This window comes from Vicugna pacos, chromosome 12, assembly GCF_048564905.1.
Source record: "Vicugna pacos chromosome 12, VicPac4, whole genome shotgun sequence".
NCBI lineage: Eukaryota > Metazoa > Chordata > Mammalia > Artiodactyla > Camelidae > Vicugna > Vicugna pacos.
In genome coordinates, this window is record NC_132998.1 from 29987718 (window position 1) to 30014468 (window position 26751).

The 26751-nt window shown below is 40.5% G+C and overlaps 1 protein-coding gene across 2 annotated transcripts in view; it reads left to right on the top strand.

Moving 5' to 3' along the window:
• The window catches only part of IGF1 (insulin like growth factor 1), a 73648-nt gene that overhangs the window by 36028 nt on the left and 10869 nt on the right, over positions 1-26751 (top strand). The window contains exons 3-4 of one of the 2 annotated variants that reach the window (XM_006205897.4): positions 15927-16108; positions 17605-17656. In XM_006205897.4, coding sequence (XP_006205959.1) covers positions 15927-16108; positions 17605-17656 — 234 coding nt within the window. The remainder of the gene's footprint in view (positions 1-15926; positions 16109-17604; positions 17657-26751) is intronic. The other variant, XM_006205898.3, reaches the window with a different exon arrangement.

The following is a 26751-nucleotide window of genomic DNA, read 5'->3' on the forward strand; positions in this document are numbered from 1 at the left end:
TTTGGTGCTTATGTGAAGCCTGGCTGACAAATAACAAATCATGATTTATGATTTTTCTTCTTGCAGAATTGAATGTCCTCTGGTTTATATAACAGCCTTGGTTCTATAGGCAATCAGTGGTGTATTTTCCTTTCACTCTCCTTTGCCATGACTTTTGAATGACCCAGGAAAGGATGTTTTGATGATGTGGTCCTGAGGGTGTGCTAAAAACCCACCCCACCTGTTTGGCTTCTCTGCATTAGCCTGGGAGGTTAAAAGGGCTGAGGGCATAGAAGAGGTAGGTGTAGGTCCTCGGGAAGTCTGTCTTCTTGAACTAAGTTTTACAATTGAGCAGATTGGCTTGAATATCCACCTGACAATTTTGAAAGCCTAAAAATAAATTGAACCTGGTACTTAGAAAAGGCAGCTTTCAATATCTGAGGACATACCTGTGTTTCTAGCTTTCCATTTGGCCAGGGAATTTGTCAAGGCTCTAATTTCCCTCCCTGCAACCTGGCTTGTTGTCTTCAGGTGCTAGCTGGAAGTCACAATGGCACAGACCGTGCAAATAAAAAAGGCAGGGAAGGGAAAAAGGTCAACATGTGTTTTTCGTTTCAGTGTAGTTTCTTACTTTGGAAGGTTATGATTTTTTTTCCTTTTTGCAATAAAACTGGTTCTGCTACTAGACTAACATATGGTTACCTTTATTAGGCAATTATCAAAAGAGATAGGAAGTCTTTCTGGAGTTTTAAAAGTGTAAGGGGTTTTTCTCAGGATGCCAGCTCTCACTGGCCCTTTGCTCCTCACCAGTGCTCTACCACTTAATCACATATTATACAGATATGCTGGATGTTTTTGTCACCCAGAGCCATACGCATCACCGGAGAACTTGTTGTAAATGCAAATTCTCAGGCACCACCTCAGACCTACTGATACAGAAACTCTGGGAGGCAGACCACAAGGTTTTCAGCAGCCCTCTGGGTGATACTGGTATAGGCTCACGTTTGAGAAGCATCATTGTGCAATCACCCACCCCTTGGCCTATTAGTCATCTTAGGCACTGGCTGCTTCAGGAGCCCCCACAGGTTTACGAACCTGAAGTTCATCTTTTCATGGGGGTTAGGAAGCAGATATGTAGGTGGAGAAGTTTTACCCTTTGAAATCAAAGGAACTTCCAGATTCATAAGCCACTTAAACTCTCAGTTTTCTCATCTATAAAATGGGAGTAATTTCATCTGCCTCATAAGGTTGCTGAAATGGCTGAAGGACAGAATGTGTGTGAAAGTGATTTGTGAACTGCCAGGCACTGTGTGCAGTTAGCTCTGGAATTAGCTGTGTGGAGCAGTAACACCAATATGCAGTGTGAGCTGCAGGCTCCTGATAGGGGAGGGAGAGGGGGCCAGGAATGTCTCCTTTGTCCTCATCTGTCTTCTGAACCCTGAGTCCTGGCACATAGTAGCCATTCACTGACTCTTGGTTGAATTATGGTAACTAACATTTGGTAAGTGTTCACCCGTGCAGTCATCACAAGTACCCTGTGAGGTGGATACTGTGCACATCCCCCTTTTGGATGAGTGCTGAGAGGTTAATAACTTACCCACAGCCACAAAATTAGAAGTGGAGCCAGCGTCTGAACTCAGGTTCTCACCGCTTCACTGCACAGCCTCACAATTAATTCATTAATGTGTTGCTTAGGATAGTGACCTGAGGTGACACTTTGGGAGTGCCTGTTCTACGCCACTCACTATTCCAAGCTCTCCACGTGCCGTAACTCACTACAGCCCCGTAGAGGGAACTATGAGTCAGGTAACCATTGCTATCATCATCCCCCTTTAACAAGAAAGAAAACAGAAACACAGAGACAGGTCCTGATTTGGGGTTTCTTCTTTCCAGTGTAAAAGTCTCATCATGTTGTGCCTCTCTGTGTCTGGTTGGTGCACTTGACATCATCCACTAGTCAGTGAGCATTTATGAAGTGCCCAGTGCAGTATTCTAGACACAGAAATATGAGACCTGGTTTCTGCCCGTAAAAAATGCTTCAAATCAAGTTGGGGAAGTGGGCCAGTCTTCATAAAACAGAAAATAAAGGCTAATATTTAGTTAAGTGCTAGTCTGTGATGCACAAAGTAAACTTTTTGCACCTTCAGAGAGGTTAGTGGGAATGAAGTCCTCAGACAAGAATTCTCACAGGTGCCTGAAGGAAACGTCTAAATCATCGTAGGTGCTCAATGAACATTTGTGACTGAATGATTATAAGCAGGAGAGGATTAACGTGGTGGAAGGAGGGCAGATGTGCAGAGCCTCTGCTGTTTAGAACACAAACTCCCCCACTCCCTACGGGGCGAGGGGTGGTGCTATCTTGGCAGAGATGTTCCTTGAGTTTCCCCTCTCCCCACCCTGGAGAAGAAACCTCATAGGTACTTGATGATTCTGAAAGTTGAGAACCAAGGTTTCTTGTCATCAATTTCATTTTTTCCTGGTTTTTCTCCTACTTAGCAAACTTCTGGGTGCCAAGCCCAATTCTTGGTTACATCCCATGTTTCCTTCAGAGGAAACTGCCCTAGTAATTGAAAACAGAAATTGGTTCTTTTATTCTAATTCACGGGATGCAGGTAAGATTCTGTTTGTGCTCTACCTTGGCTCTCTCTTTTCTAATCCTGGGAGAAAAATCTGGATATAATTCTATGCTTTGGTCCTTACGAAAAATTGTGGGTTTTCATCAAAATAGGATTGTCTGATAATATTATTTGACTCAATAATTCCATTCCTGGGAATTTATTCTTACAAATGATCTAGAAGGAGTAGAAAGTCATGTGCACAAAGACGTTGCTGCATTAGTTGAAATAATGATAAAACTGGAAATAACCTAAATGTCTAATAACAGGAGAATGGTTAAAAAACAAATGGTGGCAAACCTACTCAATAAAATATTCTTTAGCTTTAAAATTATAGTTATGAAGATTATGTAGCAATACGGAAAATATTTACAATATAATTTTAAGTTAAAAAAAACACAAAAATCCTACCTTAAATTGAGGCTGTGACTGTACCTATGACAAAAGGATACATGCATCTGGATGAGAACTAGAAAAAAATAGAAAAATGATGATAACGTGATTTGTTGGGACAGCAAGGTGATGTGTAAAATTTATTTCGATTTCTGCTAAAGTTGTTATAATTTTGTGCAATTCAAGGGGATTGGAAACAAGATGTTCTGGCTGCATGAACGAACTGACTGCCCCTTTTGAAACTGGAAAGGTTCACAGTGTACTGGGTGAGATGTGAACATCCAATACCCAGCCATGCCTTAAACTGTAGGATTGCCCAGACTTTCCCCTCAAGAGCAAACCCATGCACAGCATTCCTTCTGGCACTCTCTGGAATACCTAGGCCAGAACTCTGAATGTGCTCAAACCCTAGGGTTGGTGGGCTGATTTAGATGACTTCACCCATATCCTTTGTGGATATTAGCATTATGTGCCTTTGAGAATCCTGGTAATGGAATCAACTTCAGAGTTTTCCTCACCTGGGAATTCTCCCACTTTGAAGGTGCCCCTGTTGTGGTGAACAGGCCCAGCAACTTACTAGCTGTATGATTGGGGTCACGTTACCTGACCTGCTTAAACCTCAGTTTCCTCATATGCAAAATGGATATGTAACAGTGCCTATTCCTTGTAGTTGCTGTAGGATGTAAATAAGACATGAAAAGTAATATTTACTATAGTAGCTTAATAGAAACTGCTCAGCAAAGGGAAGCTATTGGTAGTATGTTATTGCAAAGGTGCTCATTGTTCTAAATGTTGAATAAAGAAGTTTGAACATAAAATGAACAGAAGAATGAAATGCCCCCTTTCAATCTCAGGAGAAACTTGGTTTAATAGAAAAGTTTCAAAGTTTGTTTGATTATACCTTTAGGTCTCATTATAACTGCTGCTCTCTCACTAGCTAATCAATATCCTCTAGGTTTGAGTCTTCTCAAGTGTTCTTGCAGCATGGAGGTGCTGTCTGCACTGCTGAATTTAAGTCAATGTTAGGGAGCTTAACGAAGCATCAAACTGAGTAGTGTAGTCTGTAGATTAACTCTGATACTTAAAGAAATGCATAATTTTAGGTCAGATAGAAGGCTAGGAGAAAGAGCCGCTGTTGGTGATGCCACAGATGACTTAGCCAGGTGGGGGAGATGAGAAGGCTGGGACACCAAGAGTCACAGCCAAGGACAAGAGAGGAATTTGGTTTGAAAAGAGAAGGTTGAGACATCAGTAGCCTGGAAGGAGAAGTCCCGGGTGACTTGTGGCCTGTTGAGTACCAGGAAAAAAGATGTGGCAAAAGAAGGCACGGATGTTCTGAAGAATGCATGGGATTTATAGGTGGTTCATAATCCGACTGCGGGAAATGCCTGCTGAGGGCACATCTCAGTGGACGGTGGGAGCACTGGTTCAATGAGAAGATACGGGAAACTAGGACTTCACAAGTGGCTTTTACCAAACTATCATCCTGAACCAGAAGCAAAGGAGGAGGAAGGGGAGGATGAAAAGTTGCTTGAGGAGAAAAATAAATGATCAAGTCTTTAAAAGTAGATTAAAATATTTCTAAATCCATAGCCCCCTTTTTCCTATCGTTCTTTTCTGTAAAAGTCATTGTCAATGACTTGAACTCACAGTTCAGAAATGAGGAGATGTGTAGCTCTCTCCACAACCTGCTATCAAACCCCTACTTCTCAGAGTCAAAAAGCTTCACTTCTCCTCCCATCCCTGTTATACAGAAGCTGCTACAAGACCTTGACAGTCATTTCTTCTCATCAACCTAAAGGTTTATGTATACAGTTTTAATACAAATATGCATCTAATTGACCTAGGGGGGATTATGGAGATCATAACTATCGAGAGGTCAAAGGATTTGATACTCTCCTTTCTCACAGGTGTGAGAGGCTAGATGTGGGGTTATAAGGAGCAGGTACTTGCTAGAAGGCTGGAAAGAGAGAATGGAGGCTGCCCTGTTAAACAGCTATGCATCAGAAGAGGGCATTTACCCCCTGAACTTGAGCCCTCACCTCCTACTAGAGTTAACACAGAGCTAATTATGCCTAAATATTAGCATCTGCAGTGCCTTCATGCGGGCTTCCCAGCCCGGAGTCAAAGAGAGCAGACAGAAAGCAAGTGCTGAGGGGAAGAAAATGTCCCACAAGCAGTCATCCTGGCCCAGTGTCCCTGCACAGAGGAGCCTCCGCAGCTGGAGGACACATCAGGCCTCGCGACGCTTGCTTCTAATGAGGCCAACTAATTCTGCAACCACGGACAGGTTTTGTGATAAATTGGAAAATGACTTCTGGGGAAACTGTCTCCAGTTCTCAGAAATAAAATTCACAGAAGTGAGTGAGTGGCTAAAAGGCCAAGAGGCCGTTGCCTCAGAGTGGGGTCCCAGAGCAGAGCGATGTCATTCACAACATGTACAAGTATGTGAGAAAAAAATAAAAATGAAAACAAGTTTGATTTCTCCAGCCAACATCACAAGCTGAAAATATTTTTTTCTTTGCTGAATTTAGTACAATAAATAAGAGAATCAAGAAATTTTTCTTGATTAATAATAATATTCGCTAAAAAGCATTTAATGAGGTTTGGAGATGTAGGCATGATATCAGTCCCAAACGAAATAAAGATGAGAACAGGATTTAGCTTGGAGATGAGCTGCAACCTAGACACACCTCTCTCTCTCCTTATTCAAACTTCACTTGTTCAATTCAGAAACATAGTGTTTTGGGGGTGGGGAGGGAGGTTGGGAGGAATGGGGTGCCTAAAACTAATGGGGCTCACTGGTTGCCAGATTACTAAGAAACTTCTTCAGTTGACCTTGAATTTGCTATCATGTCGAAAGATATATGAAATTCTAAAATACAATAATTTGAGGAAAATCCTTAAAGTCTCTTAGTCATATTTAAGCAACCAAATATCAAGGAGAAAGGGAGAAAATTATAGTAGCAAAATTCTATAGAAAGAAAAAGAAAGAAAGGTTGGTTGGATGAGTCCAGATTTTAGCTGAAAGTTCCTGAAATAATGTCATCACTCTCTAAATGTACCATTCATTGAGCTCAGTCTGTATACCTGCTTGATATTTTGATGAATCATACTACCACTTGCTTGAGAATTCCTAGTGCAGATTTTTAAATTTTAATAACCTTAACATTAGTTTATTTTACCAAAAAAAGGTGGCATTTGAAAAACCAAGTATATAACAGTCCTTTTCTAATTTTGTCCTCTGGACAGATGTTGGGTACCAATGGCAGAGATGATGACCTATCTAGAAGCCCATTCACATTATCGGAGATGGGATAACATGTAGTTGTAGCTGGAATTTTCCAGGGAAACCATACATCTGTCCCCCAGGAAGGAACTGAACATCACACAGACGATTCATATACCACTGACAGACTCCCAGGAAGCCAGTGAAATAAAATGTAGCTCACATCAAATGCTAGGAAGTTCAGCATTCTGGTCAACAATATTAACAAACCTCCTAAGGCCTGTCATTTATCTTCTAAAGATGCTGCTTTGTGAAAAGTAATGGTAAAAGACCATGCCCAGGGATTTCTAGAAAGATTCTTCTCATACTCATTTCCAAGTGCCCACACAAGTGAGGGCCATTCCCCTTCCTCATTCCTCAAAGCCTTTAAGGATCCTGGTTTTCAAAATGAAGTTGGGTTCTTTCTAGTATTTCAACAGCTCCAGCAAGTGACTCTTATTTTTCTTATCCTCCTAATTCACACCTGTAACCCACCTTGCTCTGACTTCTGCAATCCCCATAGATGGCCTTGCCCCCTCCCCTTACTCAAACCTACCTTCATATTGAACATTTTCCCTATTTTTCCTGCATCAAATTCAGTGCTGATCCCTGCTTTTCTTAAATCAACCTTAAATATATCAATCTTGTTTTCAGGCTAAAATTAAGCCTGACAAAGAGGAAACTCCTGGTTCTCTCATCAAACTTCACTATATGTTTCTCTATTATTAGGGAGAAGCACTGATATGCCCTATATACATTGCTGATTAAAAAGCGGGCCCATAGCCATCTAGATAATTCTTTGAGTCATATCGCTAGAAAAAGAGTGCTTGATGTTATCTAGTACTTGGTCTACGTGAGAAAACTGAATCTCAGAGAGTTTGGGTGACTTGTGAGTTTGCACAAAGGATCTGGGGCTGGTATCCAATGTTGTTTTCAATACACCATATTGCCTTCTTTTTATTTCCTCTCTGCATATGGCACTGTGCTAGGTGCTATAGGAAACACTCCCCAGGACTTTTCAATTCAAGAACAACACTGTTGACACACGGCATGAAAGGGACATCACACACAACCCAACTGGCACTGAAGTGCACACTCTGCAGTTATTTATATCATATAATGCCCTAACCACCTTCTCCCTTCCTCCCTTCCCCTCCCTCCCTGCCTCCATGCCTCCCTTCTTCCCTCCCTCCCTCCCTCTTTCTCTCCCTGTGTTCAATCTGTCACTGACTCTGGCTGCTGCTTCCCTGCAGTAATGCCAAGGGCTGTCTCTGCTGCTGTGGAGGCTGCCTTCCAACAACTCACTCCCTGATGCAGGCCCGGATGCCTCTCCTTACAGGGCCTCCACCTCCTGACACTCTCCCTTCAGACACGCCAGACTGCCCTGGCAGCCGTCACCCCTTCACCTGCCATCCTGACCGTGTCACACCCACCCCTGGGAAAATTTCCAGATGTACCCTGGGCAAAACACAGAGACCTGAGTGAGGAGACTGACAGGGAGCAGGGCCCCTGAGAACACAGGGCAGCTGCCAAGTTGCAAAGAAAAATGATAGAATTTAGAGTGAAACTAAAAATAAAGAGAATGTGTTTTAATACCCCTTTGGCTGATTCATCTTTCTGTGGCACCAGAAAGAGGGGTGTTACCCTCTATTCATGAGTGCCTTATGTGTTGCCTACAAGGCCTCTCTTCCCACATCTGAAAGAGCAAACTGACAATAACAGTGATAAGTATAGGAGATAATGCTGGTGGCATGGCTACAATCTCCAGGTTGGAGCCAGACTTATCTTACAATTTCCGTCACAGTCTTTCTCAAAAAATGAGATAACTCAGGTCCATATATGCGCTTCCTCAACATCCCTTCTTATTCTTTCTCCTGTTGTCTGTTTTCATCTCATTCAGGCGTACGTCCAAGATTGAGGACCAATTAAGAAGGCATGGTGACATTGTATACTTGGTGGCTCCTTTTTTCCAAAGCATGATTGTCAGGAGAGGGAGACAGTTTTTGGTCTTTCCAGAGAGGGAACTAAACTTTAATTATTAGCCTACCATGAACTCTGCATACTATGAGCCTTTGCCCTAAAGTTCATCAGTGAGTAAAAGGAATGTCAATGGCTGCCAATAGTAGGAGACGAGAATCTATAGAGGAAGAAGAGAAAAGAAAGAGGAGAGAAATAAATATGCTGGTTGAAAGTGATTGGGAAACCACTTCTGACCAGGTATTTTGCCCACACCCATCCCATGCCTTGCAGCATTGTTTTGAAATAAGTGAATAGATACTAGCACTGAAAAACCAATTATTTTAGCCAGTGGATTATTTGGGAGAAATCAAAAGTAACAAGAGTCCAAGATAAGTCCATACACCTTTGCCTTGTTTGACTTGATTTAGAGGGTTCCTTCTCATAGGGTGTCTATTCCAGATCAAAACTATTCGTGCGTTGGTGGTATAGTGGTGAATGTAGCTGCCTTCCAGATTAAAACTGTTCAGGACAGTCTATAAAACATAAAGTTTGAACATCCTTTCAAAGGAACATTCATTTCTGTTAATGGAGAATAGTCCTTCTTTATCTAGAAAGACCATCTTTTCAACCAAACTTTGGAAAGGATGTATTTTTAAGAGGAAGAGAGGTGGAGGATACCTGCCCAGCTAGCCTTGTTGGCCAATTCAACTCCATAATGATAATAATTATAAGAGTTAACATTTATTTAGAGCTTATTGCATACTAGACATTGTGCAAAACACTTTATATACATTCTCATTTAATCGTCACAACTGTCTTGGGAGATACTCTTTTTGTATCCATTTTACATAAAAGGATCTGAGTCTTAGAAGACTTGGTGCCTTGCCCAAGGTGAACAGTGAATAAGTGGCAGAATCCAGATTTGACTCCAAAATCTGTGCTTTTAGCCACTCCCCATATTGCCTTTTTTGTTGGTATGACAGATGTCACAGGCAGATCATACTCAAATACTGTTGTATGCTCTAAATAATTGAAACTATATAACAAGAAAATGGTAGCTAACTTATATAGCAGGCCTAACTGAAATAATTCAAACGTAAAAATGACCTCCTGGCATTTGATTATCTTTTACCTTAGACGTTGATAAACCAAACCGTTCCCTTAGGACAACATTTCCGTCCAGCAAAGCATTTCTCTTGCCAAAGTATAATTTTGTTGGCTACATCTATCTCCTCCAAGCCCTGGAATCAAACCTAAGCTAGTAAATTGTGCTGACCTGGCAAGATGCTCGTCCTCCAGGGCATTGTATCAGGCTAAAGTAATACATCACGTTGCTTCCCACTCTGTCGGCCCATTTCTCCAAAGAGTCCTAAAACGGTAAAGTTTCTTCTCTGAATCTCTAGTTTTCTTGCCCGTAGGCCTTGCACTTTAGCTCCCTGGCCTTGGAGACAGAGGAATACTGAATAGCACTAGTTTCACACCTGCCCTTTAGTTGAGGCTTCCAAAAGAAAGGCGGGTTTGAAGAAAGGGGCAGCCCCACAGAGCTCTGCTTCATTTCTTTCAGACTCAGAGATACAAAAACATTGACTTGGTTGGGTAATGGGAAGACTTTGGTCTTTTGGGTTATGAGGATTTAATAGCTGAGAAACAGTTGCTGAGCAGTGGGGGTGGTGGCAGGTCAAATAGGGCCACAATTCCTAGAAAAGATGACCTCGTCCAATTGAGAAGTAGTGGGACCAGTAAACACTGGCAATTAAAAATTAACACAGGCCAAAGTGAAATCAATGCCTAAATTTGATAGGCTTTCAAGAAAAGTTTATGACATGCAGTTCATAGAATAGAGGATATTTTCTCAGTGTTCACTTTTACAGATGCCAAAGGCCAGTCCTACTTGGACAGATCCTCCTGCAGAGAAACAGAAATGTGCAGAGTCCACTAGCAACATACAAGGCAGGCAGTAGGTATATATTTTAGAAAAATTTCTTCAAAAACAATCCTAGTTTCAAAATGTTTTGACCACAGCTTGGATATTGATGATCAGTCACTTAATTCCCTGATAAGTGTGTGAGTATGTGTGTATACGTACATACCCTTGTTATTCTAAATATATAATGATGTGGTCTATAGCAGTGAAAACATCTTTCCATATCTTTACTAAGCACATGGCTACATATATCTCAATATTTGTTTTAATTCAAGTGTGATTTCCACAGATTTTTTTAAAGATGAAATATTGATTCATCAAAAGGTTTTAAGTTAAATGCAAATCCTATGAATTCAGGAAATATCAACCATTCAATATATTACATTTTGGGTCTAGGTAATAGTCCTATAACAATTTTCCTTATATCAAAAATTCATGAAAGGAGTCCTGTTTCCATATAAAGCCACAAAATGTGTAGGAAAGATTGAGAAGTGATTCTCACTTTTCCACACTTGAAAGTGGCAATTAAAATGCTAAAATGGAGACAAATTTAAGACTACTCACATTTTACCCAATTTTCCTACCAGCATCCCATGCAAAATTATGTCAACTGAACGAATTTTTATTAGATAAGGTAGTCCATGGAGCATTGTTGCCTAAGAAACTAATCATTCCGAGTTACTCTAAACTGTCAACATGTCTGGAGGTTTTGGGTAAATAGTTGGTGGAGGAAACCTAACTGTCTGGCTTCTATAGAGATTAACTGTAATATCTGATTGTGTGATCAATCCTTAGATAACCAAAGTTAAATGAAAATTCATTTCTATTAGTTAATAATATATTTGTGCTTTCTACCAGACACATAATTGTGAATTTTCTAGAAATAGCCCTGGAAATACAACTTGAACTGCCTTACTTCTTTTTTCCCTCTTTTGAAAACATGATCAACTTTAGAACCTCCTCTTGTTGGCAGTTTCTAGAGAATACTTTTTTATTCCCCAGAACCAAAAGAACAACAAGTATACGTCTTCAGAACTAGATATTTCCCTATTTGGAAAATGTTTGCATTTTTCATTATTTAAATAGTGATTCTTTAAATGAATATCTCCTCTTTTCAACAACAGAGTTAATTATAGGAAAGCTTTCTCAAGAAGCAAGAGGAGAGAAGAAGTTTCAAAGGAAATTAGAGTTGAGTACAGTGTCCTAACTGGATTCCCAAAACCCTGTAAGAAACACAGCTTATGTAGCACCAATAATAGTACTATTTTTACCAGTGATGAATGACCAGAACTCTTTGCTCTAGAAGCAATGATCCCAGTTAAATATCAGCATTACACCTTCTCCTTCAGAGATGGAGGGAAGCGGGTTGCTTGCATCCATGACAAAATGTGAGACTCAGCTAATTGATGTGGTTTTGATGATGCCACAGTTCTGCCCAAAACCCTTGTAACTAGCAAGTTCGCCCAGAAGATTATTGAATTACTCCACTGACCATGCATTATTTAAAGGGAAGTGCTATTATTATAGAAGCCAGCTGTTTAATCATTGGAATTCTGTCTGTTGGCCAACTTTCAAGATACAGCAGTGCACTGTGACTGCACTTTATGTCTACTTATAGAGGACTCAAAGCCTAGGTTAGGTGGTGGCCAACTTGTCTGCTAAGCAATCTTTGGTCTGCATGCCCTGGAGCAAACCTACCGAAAAATAAATATATAAGTTTTCAATATCAAGACTTTGGCAGCAAGGAAAATTCTGTGAAACTCTATACGTGCTTGTTCACTCTAACAATTGAGTGAATATATGAACACTTCCTAAAGCTGGTATGACAGAACTCTGGGACTGTAGTTAGTTTTAGAAAGAACTATATTCCAATCACCTGTCTTTTGTTACAGTATCAAGTAAAGAAAAATGTTTTGAGTATCTTGGGGAACTCAGACGATAAACAGAAAACAAATTTTCACCTTCTAAGTTAAAAAATATTTGAACTTCTTTCTTGAAGACAATGTAAGTGGCTTCCAACCATACTGAATATTTGGTTGGTCTAGATGAATTTTCTCCTTCATTTCTTCACTTATTATAGAATCTTTGGAATAGAAAGGATCATAGCAATCAGATACTGTGTTCCATACAGGAGTATGTTCCTAGGATCTCTGACAGGTGTTCATACAGTCTTTAGTTAACTGCTTCTAGCAATGCGAAGTTCATTATCTTTAAAAGAAGTCATTCCCATTTTCAACGCCTTTGAGTTCAAATTGTTAGAAATTTGAAATACAAGAAATTATTTTCTTGTATTAATCCAATATTTGTTTCCTGTTCACACACCAATTCTGATTCTGCCTACTGGAGCAGAATCACCTGGTGCCTAATAAGCAGTTTTTAAAGGCAGGAGTGGAACAATTCATTCCATCTCATTTAAAAATTACTCATAATGATAATAGGTATAATTTAGAGGTCATTAAAAAAAATCCCTATTTTTCTCAACATTTATACCAGAGCAAATTATTATACTGTTTTTCTAGTAAACCACATTGTATCAGGCTTATAGTTTTAGCCCATAGCAACAAATGTCTTTGTTTTGGTTCTGCAAAAAGAAGTTATATGAGGCATTTGAAAATAGAGGGCAAAACTTTGACCCTCAACTGTGGCCTCTTAATTGGTGAGAAATGAATTTTTTTTGTTAAACATCTTGATGCAGAACCGGAAATCAAGTCTATAGGACACTTCAAAGGATGAATTAAACTTTAAAAGGCAAGGTAAACACTTGTTATATTCATATATTCTCAGTGAAGTACAATTAGTCCATTGTAGACATTACGAACAGACAAAGAAAAACATCTCTCTAGGATTGTGGTAGCTAGAGATAACTAGTGGTTACATTTATGGCAAAATCCAAGTCTGTAACATTTCAACAACATTTAAAAAATAGATATAGACATAAGGTTAACTTGCTTTATAGAACATTACAGAAAAGTCCTAAATTTCTCTGTTCCTAAATTCATTGATCTATGGGCTAAAAAAGCACAGCTATTTTATAGACTGAGCCATGTCAAACTCTGAGCTCATCTAAGAGGTGACAAACCAGATGCCTGGTGGGTGCTGTTATTTTCTTTGCTGTGCTGATGATTACTTTCTATCTCACAAGAGGAAATAGATCTGTGGTGAGTTCCATGGTTGTTGATAGTCATCAGGAAGGGAATATGCAATACTTAACAACATTTAATGCTATTCTGGGAGGAAAGTTCATGTCTTCCTCCAATAGCAGGCAAGGAACTCCAGAACCTACAGGGTCTCAGATGGAAGATTCCCTTACAGATGCTTAAAATGAAAGTGCTAAATAGGTCCTGGAATCACAAAACCTGTCCCTCTCCATCTTCAACTCATAAGGATGAATTTTGAAATTAGTCTTCTAACTTAGCCATATTTGAAGGTTTCTGGAATAACTCCTGTCACCTTACCTCCAAACATCAAATTACTATTACATATTCAACAAATGAATCTCAATTATGTCCTACTAAAAAATTTACCATTTCAGCAAAAAGTGATCATTGCCTGCGGTAGATGACAGGGACAGTGACCTTACAGTAGGCTAAGCCACTTTCCCCTCTATCTCCACCCCAAGAGAAAACCAAAGTGTATCAGCTACTCCCCACTGGTGGACCCCTTCAGCCTCTTGAAAAAGCCACTTAACAAAAAGTATGTAGAAGTCCTTTGTGGATTACAAAGAACCATGTAAACCCATTTGTGTCTTTAATTTACAGTTCCAGGAAAGGATTATAAAAACAAAAAAACCAAAACATATTGTTTACATTGCCCAAAGGACCAGATGAGTCCCGGCTTGCCAGGGCCTGGCTGGCAAGCAGAAGCAGAGTCTTCTGCACCAGTCGATCCTCCAACATCAAGCGAAAGCACCACTGAGGCTTCATCTGGGGCCAGCTGCCCAGTCCCTCTCAAACTCCTCAGCCATAAGGAGCCCATAGGGTTTGCCCTGAGCGAAAGCAGCAGCCCCCATCCAAAGAGACCACAACTGAATCCTCACTAAATTACTACCCGCAGCTGCCCTAAGAAAGGCAATAAACCTGCCTTACAGGGAGGAAGCATCCCCAGGTTCTTATGCCAAGCATCAGGAAAACATTTGGATTCTTAGAGGATGCCATGAACGGCTGGCCCCTTGAGCAGCAAGGCAGCCAAACTAGTTTGGTAGCAGGCCATGACTGTGGGTCCAATCTCCCCCAGCTAGGGAGTTCAAAATACACATGGGGATTTTGACTTTCAAAACTCCATCCTGAAGTATAGTGTCATTATTAGGCAAACATCAGACTTTTAATTTAAAATATAATATGTCTTCTATGTCAGGAATAAGATTGAATATACATCACATTGATTAATTGGATCCATCTGGGCCAATGGTTCACAGATTCTCTCCCATGAAGCCTGGACATTAGTGGAGAAGACAGTCCCTCCACCTCACAAGGGAGGTCAGGGAGACAGACAAAGCCAAGATCCAGTCCCCTGCCCTTACATGAGCCAGAGCAGTTTCACTTTTGTCTGCTTTATATATTGGTATATAAGTAAGATTTGGTTTACAAAAGTTCTACTATGACAAAAAGCTTACAAATAATTCAGGTACATTTTAAGTTCCATTTAAACTTGCTTTGCCCTCTTTTTAAATCTAGAGCCAGGAAAAGTGTGTCCAAGTCTAAACAAAACAAAATAAAACTAAAACCTACTTGCCAAGTAAAGATGTCTAATTGATTTGCAAACATCAGAAAGAAATATGATTCATGGTGTTCCCTCTGAGCTATCAGAATCAAATGGAAGGTAGACATTTAGTTCATTTCATCTCAGTCTAGTGGCTATTCTATAAGGAAACAGAATTGTTTTGGTCCCCTTAGGGTGATGAGAGAAGGAGCCCTATTACATTGGTATTGTCATCAGTTCCAAGTTCCAAAGCTTCTGGATGCAGTCAGTAGTGACACTATTTCTTCACAGACCATATAAGATTCTGGAAAGGGGTTCTCAGAGAAAGGACCTACAGTGTGTCAGGTGATATGCTAAGTACTTTTCATACAGTATGTCTTATAATCCTCAAGCAATCCTTACAAGGAAGATATTATTAACCCCACTCTACAAATGGATAAACTGAGGCCCAGGAAGCTTAAGTGCCTTGTCCAGAGTCGTATCTCAGGTTTCCTGGGCCCTACGAGGCTCTTGGGTTTTGCTGGAAGTAGATCTGAGTTTGAATCCGAGCTCTACCACTTACTGCGTGGATGACCTTGAGTAAGTCATTCCCAAATCTGAGCCTTGGTTGCCATATCAGTTAAGTGAGGAGTCCTTCCCAGACTTAAAACCTCTTTGATGCTCAGTCTCATGTTATAATGGAAGCAGTTAAGCTAAGGAGCAAACATTAGAGCCATCCTGTGTGCAAAAACCATGCAGATTTGCTAAAAGATTAAGAAAATGTAAAACATGATCTTCTTTTAATTAATAGTCCCAGCAGCCTCCCAATTAAGCCAATTATATAAGGAAAGGCGAGGACTGGGCATAGATAAGATCCTTGACTACAGATGATGAATGAGTTATTGCCAGTGAATGTGGCACAGACTCCAGGAGACATCCAGAAGGATCCAGAAGGATCTGGGGGGTCAGCAGTTGAAGGAGCTTCAAGAAGAGGCTGACTTACAAATGTGTGGGTTGACAAGGTACGGGGAGAGGAGAGTCTTCAAGGGCTGGGTGGAACTGTGAGGACAGCATATTCTACTCTAAAGCCAGGACCCTCTGCTTTGAACAGACAAGCCCACGGGGTATGGCTCCAGCAGTCGGAGGGCGCCTCAGACAGGCATCGTGGATGAGTGCTGCTTCCGGAGCTGTGATCTGAGGAGGCTGGAGATGTACTGCGCACCCCTCAAGCCTGCCAAGTCAGCCCGCTCCGTCCGTGCCCAACGCCACACTGACATGCCCAAGGCTCAGAAGGTAAGCCAGCTCATGTGGGGCCAGCCGTCCTCGAGAGACCTGTATCTTAATTGTGTGGATTGGCCAAGCGGTAATTATGTCCCATAGGATCCAGGCTCCCAGGTCAGAAAATCTCCATTCTCACCCGAGAGTCCATCCCTTTGGTCACTCCACATTGTAAATTATTCCCTCTGCTGCTCTGGATGAGCTGATCACCAGAAGATGGTCAAGAGTGACTAAATGTGGGTTTTGGTATTGGACAAAACTGAAGTCCTAGCTTCGCCAATCACCAGATGCGAACCGTTGGCCAAATAATGTAACCTTCCAGGCCTTAGTTCCCTCAGTAAAGTTGAGATAATAGTAATATCTACCTCATCAGGTCATTGTATGAATTTGGTCAGTTAATGCACATGCAATGCTTTTCATGTCCCTGTACAAAGTAACTGTTGGACAAATGTTAACATCTGTCATAGTTATATGAACAAAGTATGTGACCTTTCAAGTCCTGGTATTCTACAGAGGTACAAAGAGAAAAAAAACACTCTAAAATGGGAACTGTTTGAAATTCACATTCAGTGGCAAATATAATTAAAGAAGAAAAACATTAAAAATAGAAATTTCTGTTTGGCTCTAAGAACACCAAAAAATTTCCAGTGATCAAAATCTGCAGGTATTTTTTACTAAGAGCTAGACTTTAAACAAGCCTTAAAGGTACTATCTATGCCATCAAAAGTACAGAAATCATCTGATGCAAACTGATCACTTGATAAATTTTGTTGAACGAGTGAATGAATGAACAAATGAATATAAGTGATTACATTTTAGTCATTAAGTAGTAAGAAAGAACTAAAGAGAGGGTGAAGAATGCGAGGAAGAATGAGTAAGGAAAGTAAAAAGCTCTCAAGTCTCCCTGCTCTCAAGTCTCCCTGGGAACACTGTTAACAAAAAAAAATTTTTTTTTAACTGTGGTTTTAATCTTTGGAGTAGAAACTAGAATCGTGCAGAAGGCACAAGGTGAGAGACCAAGAAGTTTATTATGACACCTTTGCTACTTCCTGGTCCTAAATTGCAGCTGAGGCTGGAGGAGGACCAGGGAGCTTAGGAGAGATGTGACCCCAGGGAGCCACCTTGAGTGATGGAAAGGGACTGGGGACAACCTGGCACACAGAGAACACAGTAGCCAGTGGACAGGTTAAGGAGCAAGCACCACAGAAGTAACTTCTAGGTGAACGTGGCTAGAAAGTGTGCTTGAGGGGACGAAGGCAGATTAATTCTTTCTCTTTCCAGGTGACTCAATGTCTCTCAGTTTCTAGTTGGTGGGGTGGGGGTGTCAGAGATGAGTTCCAAAGTCCTGGCATGTCAGGTTTTGTGACTGGGGTCTAGACATCTCTCCAGCACCAGTGCCATCTCCTGCATCATGTGGAGCCCAGGCATCTGGGCTGACGCAAAGGCTCTGTCTTCTGGGACACCAAGGGAACCACCTATTCTCAATGCAATTATTTTTGTGATGTTTACAGTATCAGCCCCCATCTACCAACAAGAAAACGAAGTCTCAGAGGAGAAGGAAAGGTGGGCCAAAGAAACATCCAGGAGGGGAACAGAAGGAGGGGACGGAAGCAAGTCAGCAGATGAAAGGAAAGAAGAAAGAGCAGAGGAGGGAGACTGGAGCTAGAAACTGAACACAGGCAAGAAAGGAAAACGGAGGAAAGAAGGACTAAGACAGAGGCAAGGACGATGAGAGAGAAGCAGACAGCAATAAAGAAAAGTGGGAAATGCTATAGCGGAGATGAAGAAAAGTAGGCCTGCTGGAGCTAGATAACGCATGTGACAGAAGGAGAAGTAACCTGTTGTAGGAGGCGGCTAATAAACTTGGAGAAATGGGAAAGAAAAATGTAATACCCAAGAAAGTCCAAAGAAAGACAGTGGCAAGAACGCAAAAAGAACAAAAATTATGAAAGACGCAAATAAAACAAAAATTCTCTTCCCCCCAAAAAACAGTTAAATAAGAGTAAAAGAATTAGAACAAAAATCAAGGCTTTTATATGCATTTAAAAATTTTGTGTGAATCCATTATAAAAGAATTTCTTCTATCTCACTATATGTCCTGAGTTAAATATTAGCCCCAAATTCTCAGCAAGACTGAATTGTGTCATAAAAGTTCCCAGATTTCCTTTCCTGCAGTGTCATTGGAGTCTGCATTTCTTAGTCAAGTTCAGGCCAAAGGGCACCCAGTATTTACCTAAAAGCCTGTGAGATCTGAGAGCTTACCTATGAGAGGAGGTCACTGAACTTTTTTTTTTTTTTGCACTTTGGAATCAGATATAAAAGATACATTAGTGTGCTACGGATGCCATAATAAAATACCACAGACTAGGTGACTTACACAACAGAAATGCATTTACACATTTCTGGATGCTGGAAGTCCAAGATCAAGGTGTTGGTAGGGCTGGTTCTATCTGGGAGCTGTGAAGGAAGGATCTGTTTCAGGCCTCTGTGCTTGGCTTATAATTGGCCTTCTTCTCCCTGTGTTTTTGTATCATCTTCCCTCTGTACAAATCTCTGTGCTAAATTTCCTCTTCTTATAAGTGCATTGGTCAAATTGGTTTAGGCCCATAATGACCTCATCTTAACTTAAATCCTTATGTAAAGACCCTATCTCCAAATTCAGTCATGTTTTGAGGTACTAAGGGTTAGGACTTCACATATGAATGGGGGGTGTGTGCACAATTCAGCCTAAAACAAGATTTCTGATGTATGATCCCATCACCTGTAAAATTCTCTCCCTCTCTTTCTCTCTTATGCATGCGCACATACACATACACACACACAAATCTAGATTTTTAAATCTGAAATCCCAAGAGTTTCTGTTCCATGGAAATATTATGTTGTCAGAGCTACAAAAAGACTCAAATCATCTGTTTCAATCCCATATTTTAAAGGTAGGGATACTGAGACCCAGAAATGGGCAAAGACAGGCTTGGGTTCTAAACCACCCTCTTTCTGGCCAGCAGAGAATAGTACATAATCAACATGAACTAAGAAAGAATTCCGGAAGGAAGAGATGGGTCAGACATGGCCACATGAAGTCTCCCCTAATTTAATATTTTTCCACCAGAAGGAAAGCAAGGAGTGAATGAGCAAGGGGCACTAGATTTCCCTGAGGGTAAAGAAAAGCTAAATAGAATCACAGAATTTGAGTCTTAGAGACCTTCTCCTTCATCTTCCCTGATTTAAACAGTAGGGTTAGGGTCTTCATTGGTAATAAAGCAAAAAGTCTGAAGATTATTCAAATTGTGACTTGTAAGTCCTGAGAGATGGTGCAAGAGCGAAGTGCTCAGCCAAATAAATGAAGACACTTGGGATAAGAAGATGACTAAACCAAGAAGGGAAGCATTTCATCCAAGTTGTCTGCTCTGAAGATGTCATGGTATAAAGGAACATCCTTTCTGCCTGGTCCTTTATGCCCCAGCCATGCTTTCTACTTCAGGATCATCCATGGTTCATTGAAAACCCAGGCTATATAATATATGGATATGCCAAGGCTCAAGCCAGGGGGAAAATTTCTGACCACAAGTGTGCCAAAATCCCAGATGGGAGCAAAGACACTGCTACTGTTCTGGATGCAAAGTGGATCCTAGCTTATCAGAACAGACAAAAGCCAGGCTAGTGCCTGAGCCATCTAGCTGGCCACCTTATTCAGGAGAAGCTCAATTCTTCTATTAAAACATCCATGCTTTGGGACCAACACCTACTGTTTCTACCACCTGAGTGTAACCTGCAAACAGAGATGGCTCTTCAAGGGACCACAGTGTGGCAGAAGAATTAACAGTTTGTGCTCTATGGAAAGATTCCTTAGAGGATTATCCCTTTTCTCTTTCATTGATGACTGAATCAATGTCAGTTTTAACACAAGGCTTTGGATAAACTACAGTTATACCCAATGATGAACTTCATTCAAGAAAAAGGCAAAGGCTTTAAAAGAAGAAAAAAAACAGCAATAGAACTTTCTAGTTAAAGAATGTTTAATTGCCAGACTATGGGTTAAAACCTGCTTATTGCAGTAGAGTTTTATCAGCTCTAAAGCAATCATCTAGAATGCCTACATGTGATTTCTGAATAATATGAACTAAGTAAACAGGAAGACTCTATTGTCTTTCCATCTCCTCCTTCCCAGTATCAATACTAAGCACCTAGCAATACGTGGCATATAATGATGGATGAATGCATGGATGGACAAATGAGTGATATAGGGAGGTGAATAGTAGCAGAGAGATAGATCATAAAAATAAGTAGTGCTGTTAAGATGAAATAATTCCTCTTGCCCTTGCATAAGACAGTGAGGCAAGTACAGAGTGAAAAATGGAAGGCAGAGAAGGTGTGCTTGCACAACTCTTGCATGTTTAGCATTTCCTACTCTAGCTTAAATTGAAATTATTCAAAAACCTACTGCTAAAGGTGGCAACTGGCTCAGTATTTTAGTGAATGTTGTGTACTTGTTAGTTCCCCTAGTGCTTTCTTGAAGTAGGCAGAGTATTCATCGTTTAAAATTCCACTGTTTCAACTGTTTCTTTTAGGACAAATTGACTATTGTACGTAAAACTAATGGGAATATGTAAGGAATCATGATCCTGAAATTAAATTGTTGAAAAATATTTTTTTATTAAGCACCTACAATGTGCAAATCTCTGTATGAGGCATGAAAGAGAATTATAAAGATTAGAGAGACAATAAAACAATAGTTAAGAGTACAGAATCTAAACTAGCCGAAATAGCTCAGTTGGGAGAGCGTTAGACTGAAGAGTACAGAATCTAGAGTCAGATTGCCTGGGTTCAAATCCTGGCTATCTCACTGAATAGCTGTATGGCCTTGGGAAAGTCATGTAACCTGTCTGCACCTCAGTTTCCTCATCTGTCAAATCGAAGTAATAATTGAATCTACCTCATAGAGCTGTGAGGATTTATTGAGATTATATATGTGTGTGTATGTGTGCATGCAAATACATATTATGGTGTTTAAAATGGTGCCTGGCACATAGCAAGCACTATTAAAGTTTTAGTTAGTAGTTTAAGAACTCAGTTCTTAAAATTAGGGCCATCTGAAAAAGCACAAATCTCCTCAGAGAGAAGTGGGTCTCCTAGCACCAAAAACTTCAAGCTCAAGCCTGCCGACACTTTACAGTGATGTAGTAGTGGGTTCCAAGCATATGATAGGAAAAGAAAACTCGATGACCCAAGACCCTTTCCGACCCAGAGAACCCCAGTTCTATAAGCTATTCCAACTTCAACTGAAGCTCATTTGTCCCATGTGAGGCACCGTTAACTTTTATTTTGAGGTCATAGAATGAGCTTTTAGAAAATCACCATTCTTCTCAACCAGTTAAAATCAAATGTAATATGTGTTTTCATTTCATGGTGCCTGAGGAAATTTTAATTGTAGCATGAACTCCAGCTCTTACTAGTTTAAAGTAAAATTGCCAAAATAAATAAAAATGTGGGATATTTCCGGGCTCACACATCTTCCGGGACATTTCAGTTTCTAGGGCTGCTGATCCAGTGCCTTTCACAAGCATTTGATCTTCCTTCAAACATCTCTTGAAAACAAACAAAACCTCATACAGCTTCTAATGCGAGTGCCGTTAGGATGTAAGGGTGGAAAAGCGGCAAAGAAATGAGCTCCCAAAGAGTCCCTCCTGTTCTCTCCCCTTCCTCTCCAGACCACATCCCTCCCACCAGTCACCAAGAGGAAACAGTGTTTTCTTCAGTAATAAATTTTGCAATTTCTCAAGTCTGTTTGCATCCTTGGGGGAAGATGTGGGCTAGTCTCCTTACTTGCGTATGTGAAGAGAATAGGGCTTTTGGCAATATCTGCTAGATGACAGGGAGCTGACTTAATCCAAGGGCAAAGATGATAGTCTGGAGTTAAAGTGGAAGCCTTTGGTAGCAATGAAAAGATAAATCATTTTAGATGAAGCACAATGCCCTTTATGAAATATCCACTATAGAATTCCTCAGGTTGTACGCTCACTTCAGTGATTAAAAGCCCAGCTGCTGAATCGTTTGAAAATCAGTGATAATATTAATTGACCTAGTCAAGATAAGTTCACTTTTAAAGAAGGCGCAGGTAAGGTTAGCAAAAGTTCTTAAGTGGTCACTGACCTTCCAAACCTGCAAGATCAAAATAAGTTTCTCCATCCTTGGGGGGTCCAACTGAAATCTGAGTACCTTTCCCTGATACCTTCATATTTGGAGTTCCTTATTTAATGCGACTCATTCAGTGCCTTTAGTGCTACCTCATTTGTATCCAGCAACCGAAAGAGATGGTTTAGAAATACAGACTTACATTTAAACTCAAGTAGAGAGAAATGGAAAATTGAGAACAGCAGGGAAATTATGAGAGATGTGGGACAATGGGTCTATGAGTCCACGTCTGGCACCTCTAGAGAGCAGCCAAGAAACTGCTTGCCACACCAGGAACCCAATTACAGCTCAGTGGGCTATTACTCGATAAGTAACAAGAGCTAGCAAACATCTTTGAAAATTCCCATCTGTATTTTATTAACTAGTGTGGTTAAAGTTTTAAGATCTTTTGGTCAGGAAACTAACTCTTTTGAAAAAGTGGAGGTTTGACAGTCATAAGAATGCTAATGGTGCATCCAACTAATTTTAATTCTAAATACCCTTGGTGATAACTTACAATCTGTAATTAACTACAGCAAATAGTTCGGGGGAGGGGTATTATTTTCTCATCTTTACTTTCTCTGTGCACACTCGTGTGTGTGTGTATTTTTGTGTTCTAGCATTGTTGCATCTGTTAGGGATTTGGGATGAATCGTTTTCTAAGATTATAGGTAAATAAAGTTTCCTGGCTTTTCTTTCAGTGAAGGCAAATTCTTCTGTAACAATTATTCATCATTCAGGAGAAAAGGCATGATTCCTTGTCTTCTCAAAGGCCTATGTTCTAGTCCTAAAATCAATATTATTCAGAAAATAGAGGGAATACTATTGACGGGGCAGAAAGACGTTGGTTTCTTTTTATGGTATCTTCCAAGGATCCAGGGACTTGAACCATTTCCATTCTAATCTACAGAAACTGACTCTGTAGATCAGGAACAAATTACTTTTACACAGAGCCAACTTGCAACCTTAGAAACTTCCAGGTCTAATTCTTGACCAAATACAATCAAGGACCAGCACATACAGCCGGTCTTCCTTTCAGCACCCCCTGCCCCAGCTCCTCTTAGAGATTGGGATTATTGGCAAAAACCATCAAGTGCCTTTTCCTCCACTTTCCCCTTCTGTAGCCATAAACGTCTAACTTCCTCTATTCCTGCTGGCATAGACTTTTGTTCCCCTTGGATCAAATAAAGGAGCATACTTTCATTTGAGCAGGCACGTGTCATTGTCACTCTGGGAGAAAAGATGGCAATGTTTTATACTTTACTCCTTGGCCCCGCTAACTGGCGGGATCAGATTTTCTATAGGCAGGTGGGATGTAAAGAGCAAGGCTTATGAAAGGCTGAGCAGGATGGCAACTCTTCTTCCTGGTAAAATAGCTCCAAAGTTCCCAATGAGAGACCAAGAAATCTTACATCAAACCCAAACTGGCCAAATGGCCCAGGCTTCCACCCGCCAAAATTTTAAGAAAATTCTGTGTAAAACATATAAACATTCGCATGGGGCTTTCTGTCTGGCCAACTCTAAGAGGTCATGTAATCAAAGCAATTTGCACAGCTGTTGATAACAATGATGGCAAGACAAAAATTCCAAATGAGTAGGAGTAAAACCATGGTAGGTTGAGGGTTGGTAAGGATTTCCAATCAGTTGACAATTGTAGACTTGGGAACATGCAATATTTATGTTATAGTGTGAGTGCGGAATGCTTGACTAGTTCATGAGGCATTGAGGACTAGGAAAAATTAGAAGTATAAATGAATCAGTAAATACCTAGCATTATTTTGTCAGTATTGGTTGGTCAAGACCACTATTGGATGCTCTGGTTTGTCTCTGTAAATAATATTTGTTTCCTTCTTCAAAAGAACACTAGGATGGGAGTAAAAGTACTTTTGGCACAATGCAACGATTCTGATTTTTTTCAGCTATACACGCAGGAATTGTTCTTGCGCCATTTTCTGTCTTGGAAAAGCACTGGCTGGCACCATGCATGTTTACTTTCATATGCTGAAGGCTCCCATCAACCTCAAACAGATGCAAATCACTTTAACTTGTCATAGTGTTATTTTGTTCATCCTAAAAGTTCAGAAGAGCCTTCCAAACTTGCAAAATTTCTCTCAATTCAGTGAGGAGGAAAATTTAGAAGACAGCATTTGAATGTTCTGCCCAGATTTGTTACACACACCAAGAATGAGTGGAAGAGGGCCACACCCTTTCCTACTAAACCCCTGAACTCATCACTATTGCGCTGAAATGACACCAAAAGGTAACAAACCTGAACCTCACATCTCACCAGAATATTGCGACATAAATTACCACATACATGAGTTTAAGTACTCCAGCCTAAGTTGTGTATCAGATGAAACAATGACATTTCGGAGGCTTAAGAGAAAAAAATAATCAAGTCCAGTTTTTAGGTAAAAATGTGCTGAATCTTTAGCACATATCAGTGAAATTGCTATAATCTGGTGTTTCACTTTTTTAACCACAACATTTGAACCTTTCAGCAATTCCAAAATCAACTCTCTCTAAGATAGTGTGCTTCAAGTTTTTTTTTAATTTAAAAATATGACACAAACACAAACAGCTAACTAAACAGACTGCCCATAAAATCAACAATCTAAGCAGCCCTGAACCCTGAAGTATTTTACAACATCCTTCAAGACTATTAAAGGCAACATAAATACCTCTTGCCAGTGAGGGGAAATACCCTTCAGCATTTTTTCCCTTCCCAACCTTCTTTTTCTTCAGCCTTTTAAACAATTTTGGTAGTGATTTCTTACATCACAGACAGAAATATTTGAAATAGACTCAGGTAGTGTCCTTTAAAGAATAAGAAAGTTGCCAAGGCAGGATAATCTGTGAAAAATTATGGAATAAATACATTCCCTAAACCTGGGGGTTCCTAGGGATGTACCAGTTACTAGAAAAAAAGAACGATACATTTGCTATCCCAGCACTCACGGGGCTCTGGGAACACAGTAGGTGACTACTCCTTTGCCAGTCAGAGAAAGGGTAGCACCCAAGCATGGTTGGGATGTGCTTTGACAGTAGTACCCACCAACAAAAAAGGCAATAAAAATAGCTGGTATTCATTGGGCATATGCCTTATGGTAAGGGCTATAGTGAATCACCTCATTTAATCTTTACTATTAACCTGTAGGGTCAATGCTCTAATTACCCCCATTGTACAGATTAGAAAACTTAGGCTGAGGGAGGCTAAATGTCTTGCCAAGGTCTTGTTGTAACTAGTGGCCAAACTCAAGATGGACTCTGGTGTGTTAACCATGCACTGTGCTCTCTCTTCTGCATTTTTTCGTTGATGTTTACTGTACTGCAGCTCTCCAATTTTAAGTTCCAGGACAGGAGGGGGCTCTGTGCCGTTTGTCCTTGTACAGAGCACAACAGGAAGTAGGAAGCCATGCAAGGATTGCTACTGACCTGAACTCTATTCCACCACTCCTGCAGGAAATTTAAATCAATTTAATAAGCATTTCCTGGTTTCCTGCTTTGCTCAAAGCAATATGCATCTGGGGGAAACAGAGGTGAAACAAGTTCCCTTCCCTCAAAGAGCTTACTTTTTAGTGGGGAAGCAAACACTTAACATAATTTATTCTACAGCACATCTGTGCTCTAACAAAGGCAACCTAAAGTGGATTCTGACAGCACAGATGCTAACAACCAAGTTCACAAAATAGATCTAAACCAACGGCCCTTGAAACAGTAGGCTCTTTTGCACTTAACTATGCCACGTAAATGTGTAAGGATGACCACATACAATCATAACAACATTATGAGGTGGGCACTCTTAACCAATCCTTTCATTTTACAGAAGAGGAAACAGAAGGAGAGAACAATGTAGTGACTGTCAAAGGTCATGCGGCTCTCAATGGGGGACTGGGATCCAAACTAGATGTGTAAGCCCAGGTCCTCCAAGAAACAGAAATGAGACTGGGTTAAATGAGAAAGGATTTTATTAGGGGAAATGCCTGTATGCAAAGAAATAGGATCAAGGAAGCGTGGGCAAGCCATCAAGGCAATGCAAGTCTGACCCCAAAGAAAGAGAGGAAGAGAGACAGTTGGGTGGAAGCATCCTAGTCTGCTATACAGTTTAAGGGAAGTTCAGCAAACCCACTGAGGAGTCCTTGAGCCAAAGCTGTCCAGTAAAGGAGTTTTGTGTTTCCCAAGAATGGGTCTGCTGTGGTATCCCCACCACACTTGTCTTGGGTATGGGAGGGGCCTGCTCAGGCCCACTAGGACCAGAGGAGAGGATCAGATTGGGAAAAAACAGGCATTCTCAGTTTAAACACATAAGAGATAGGATGAAGTAGTTTCCAGAAAAAAATAAATAAGAGGTAGGGCAGATCAACACTATGCCCAAACTATTTACCTCTCACTTTGTTAAAGAGGCTGTTACTCCACCAGAAGCATAAGTCTCTTGAAAAGTCCACCTTGTCCTTAGGTTTTAAAAGTCACATCCCAAAGCACTGAGC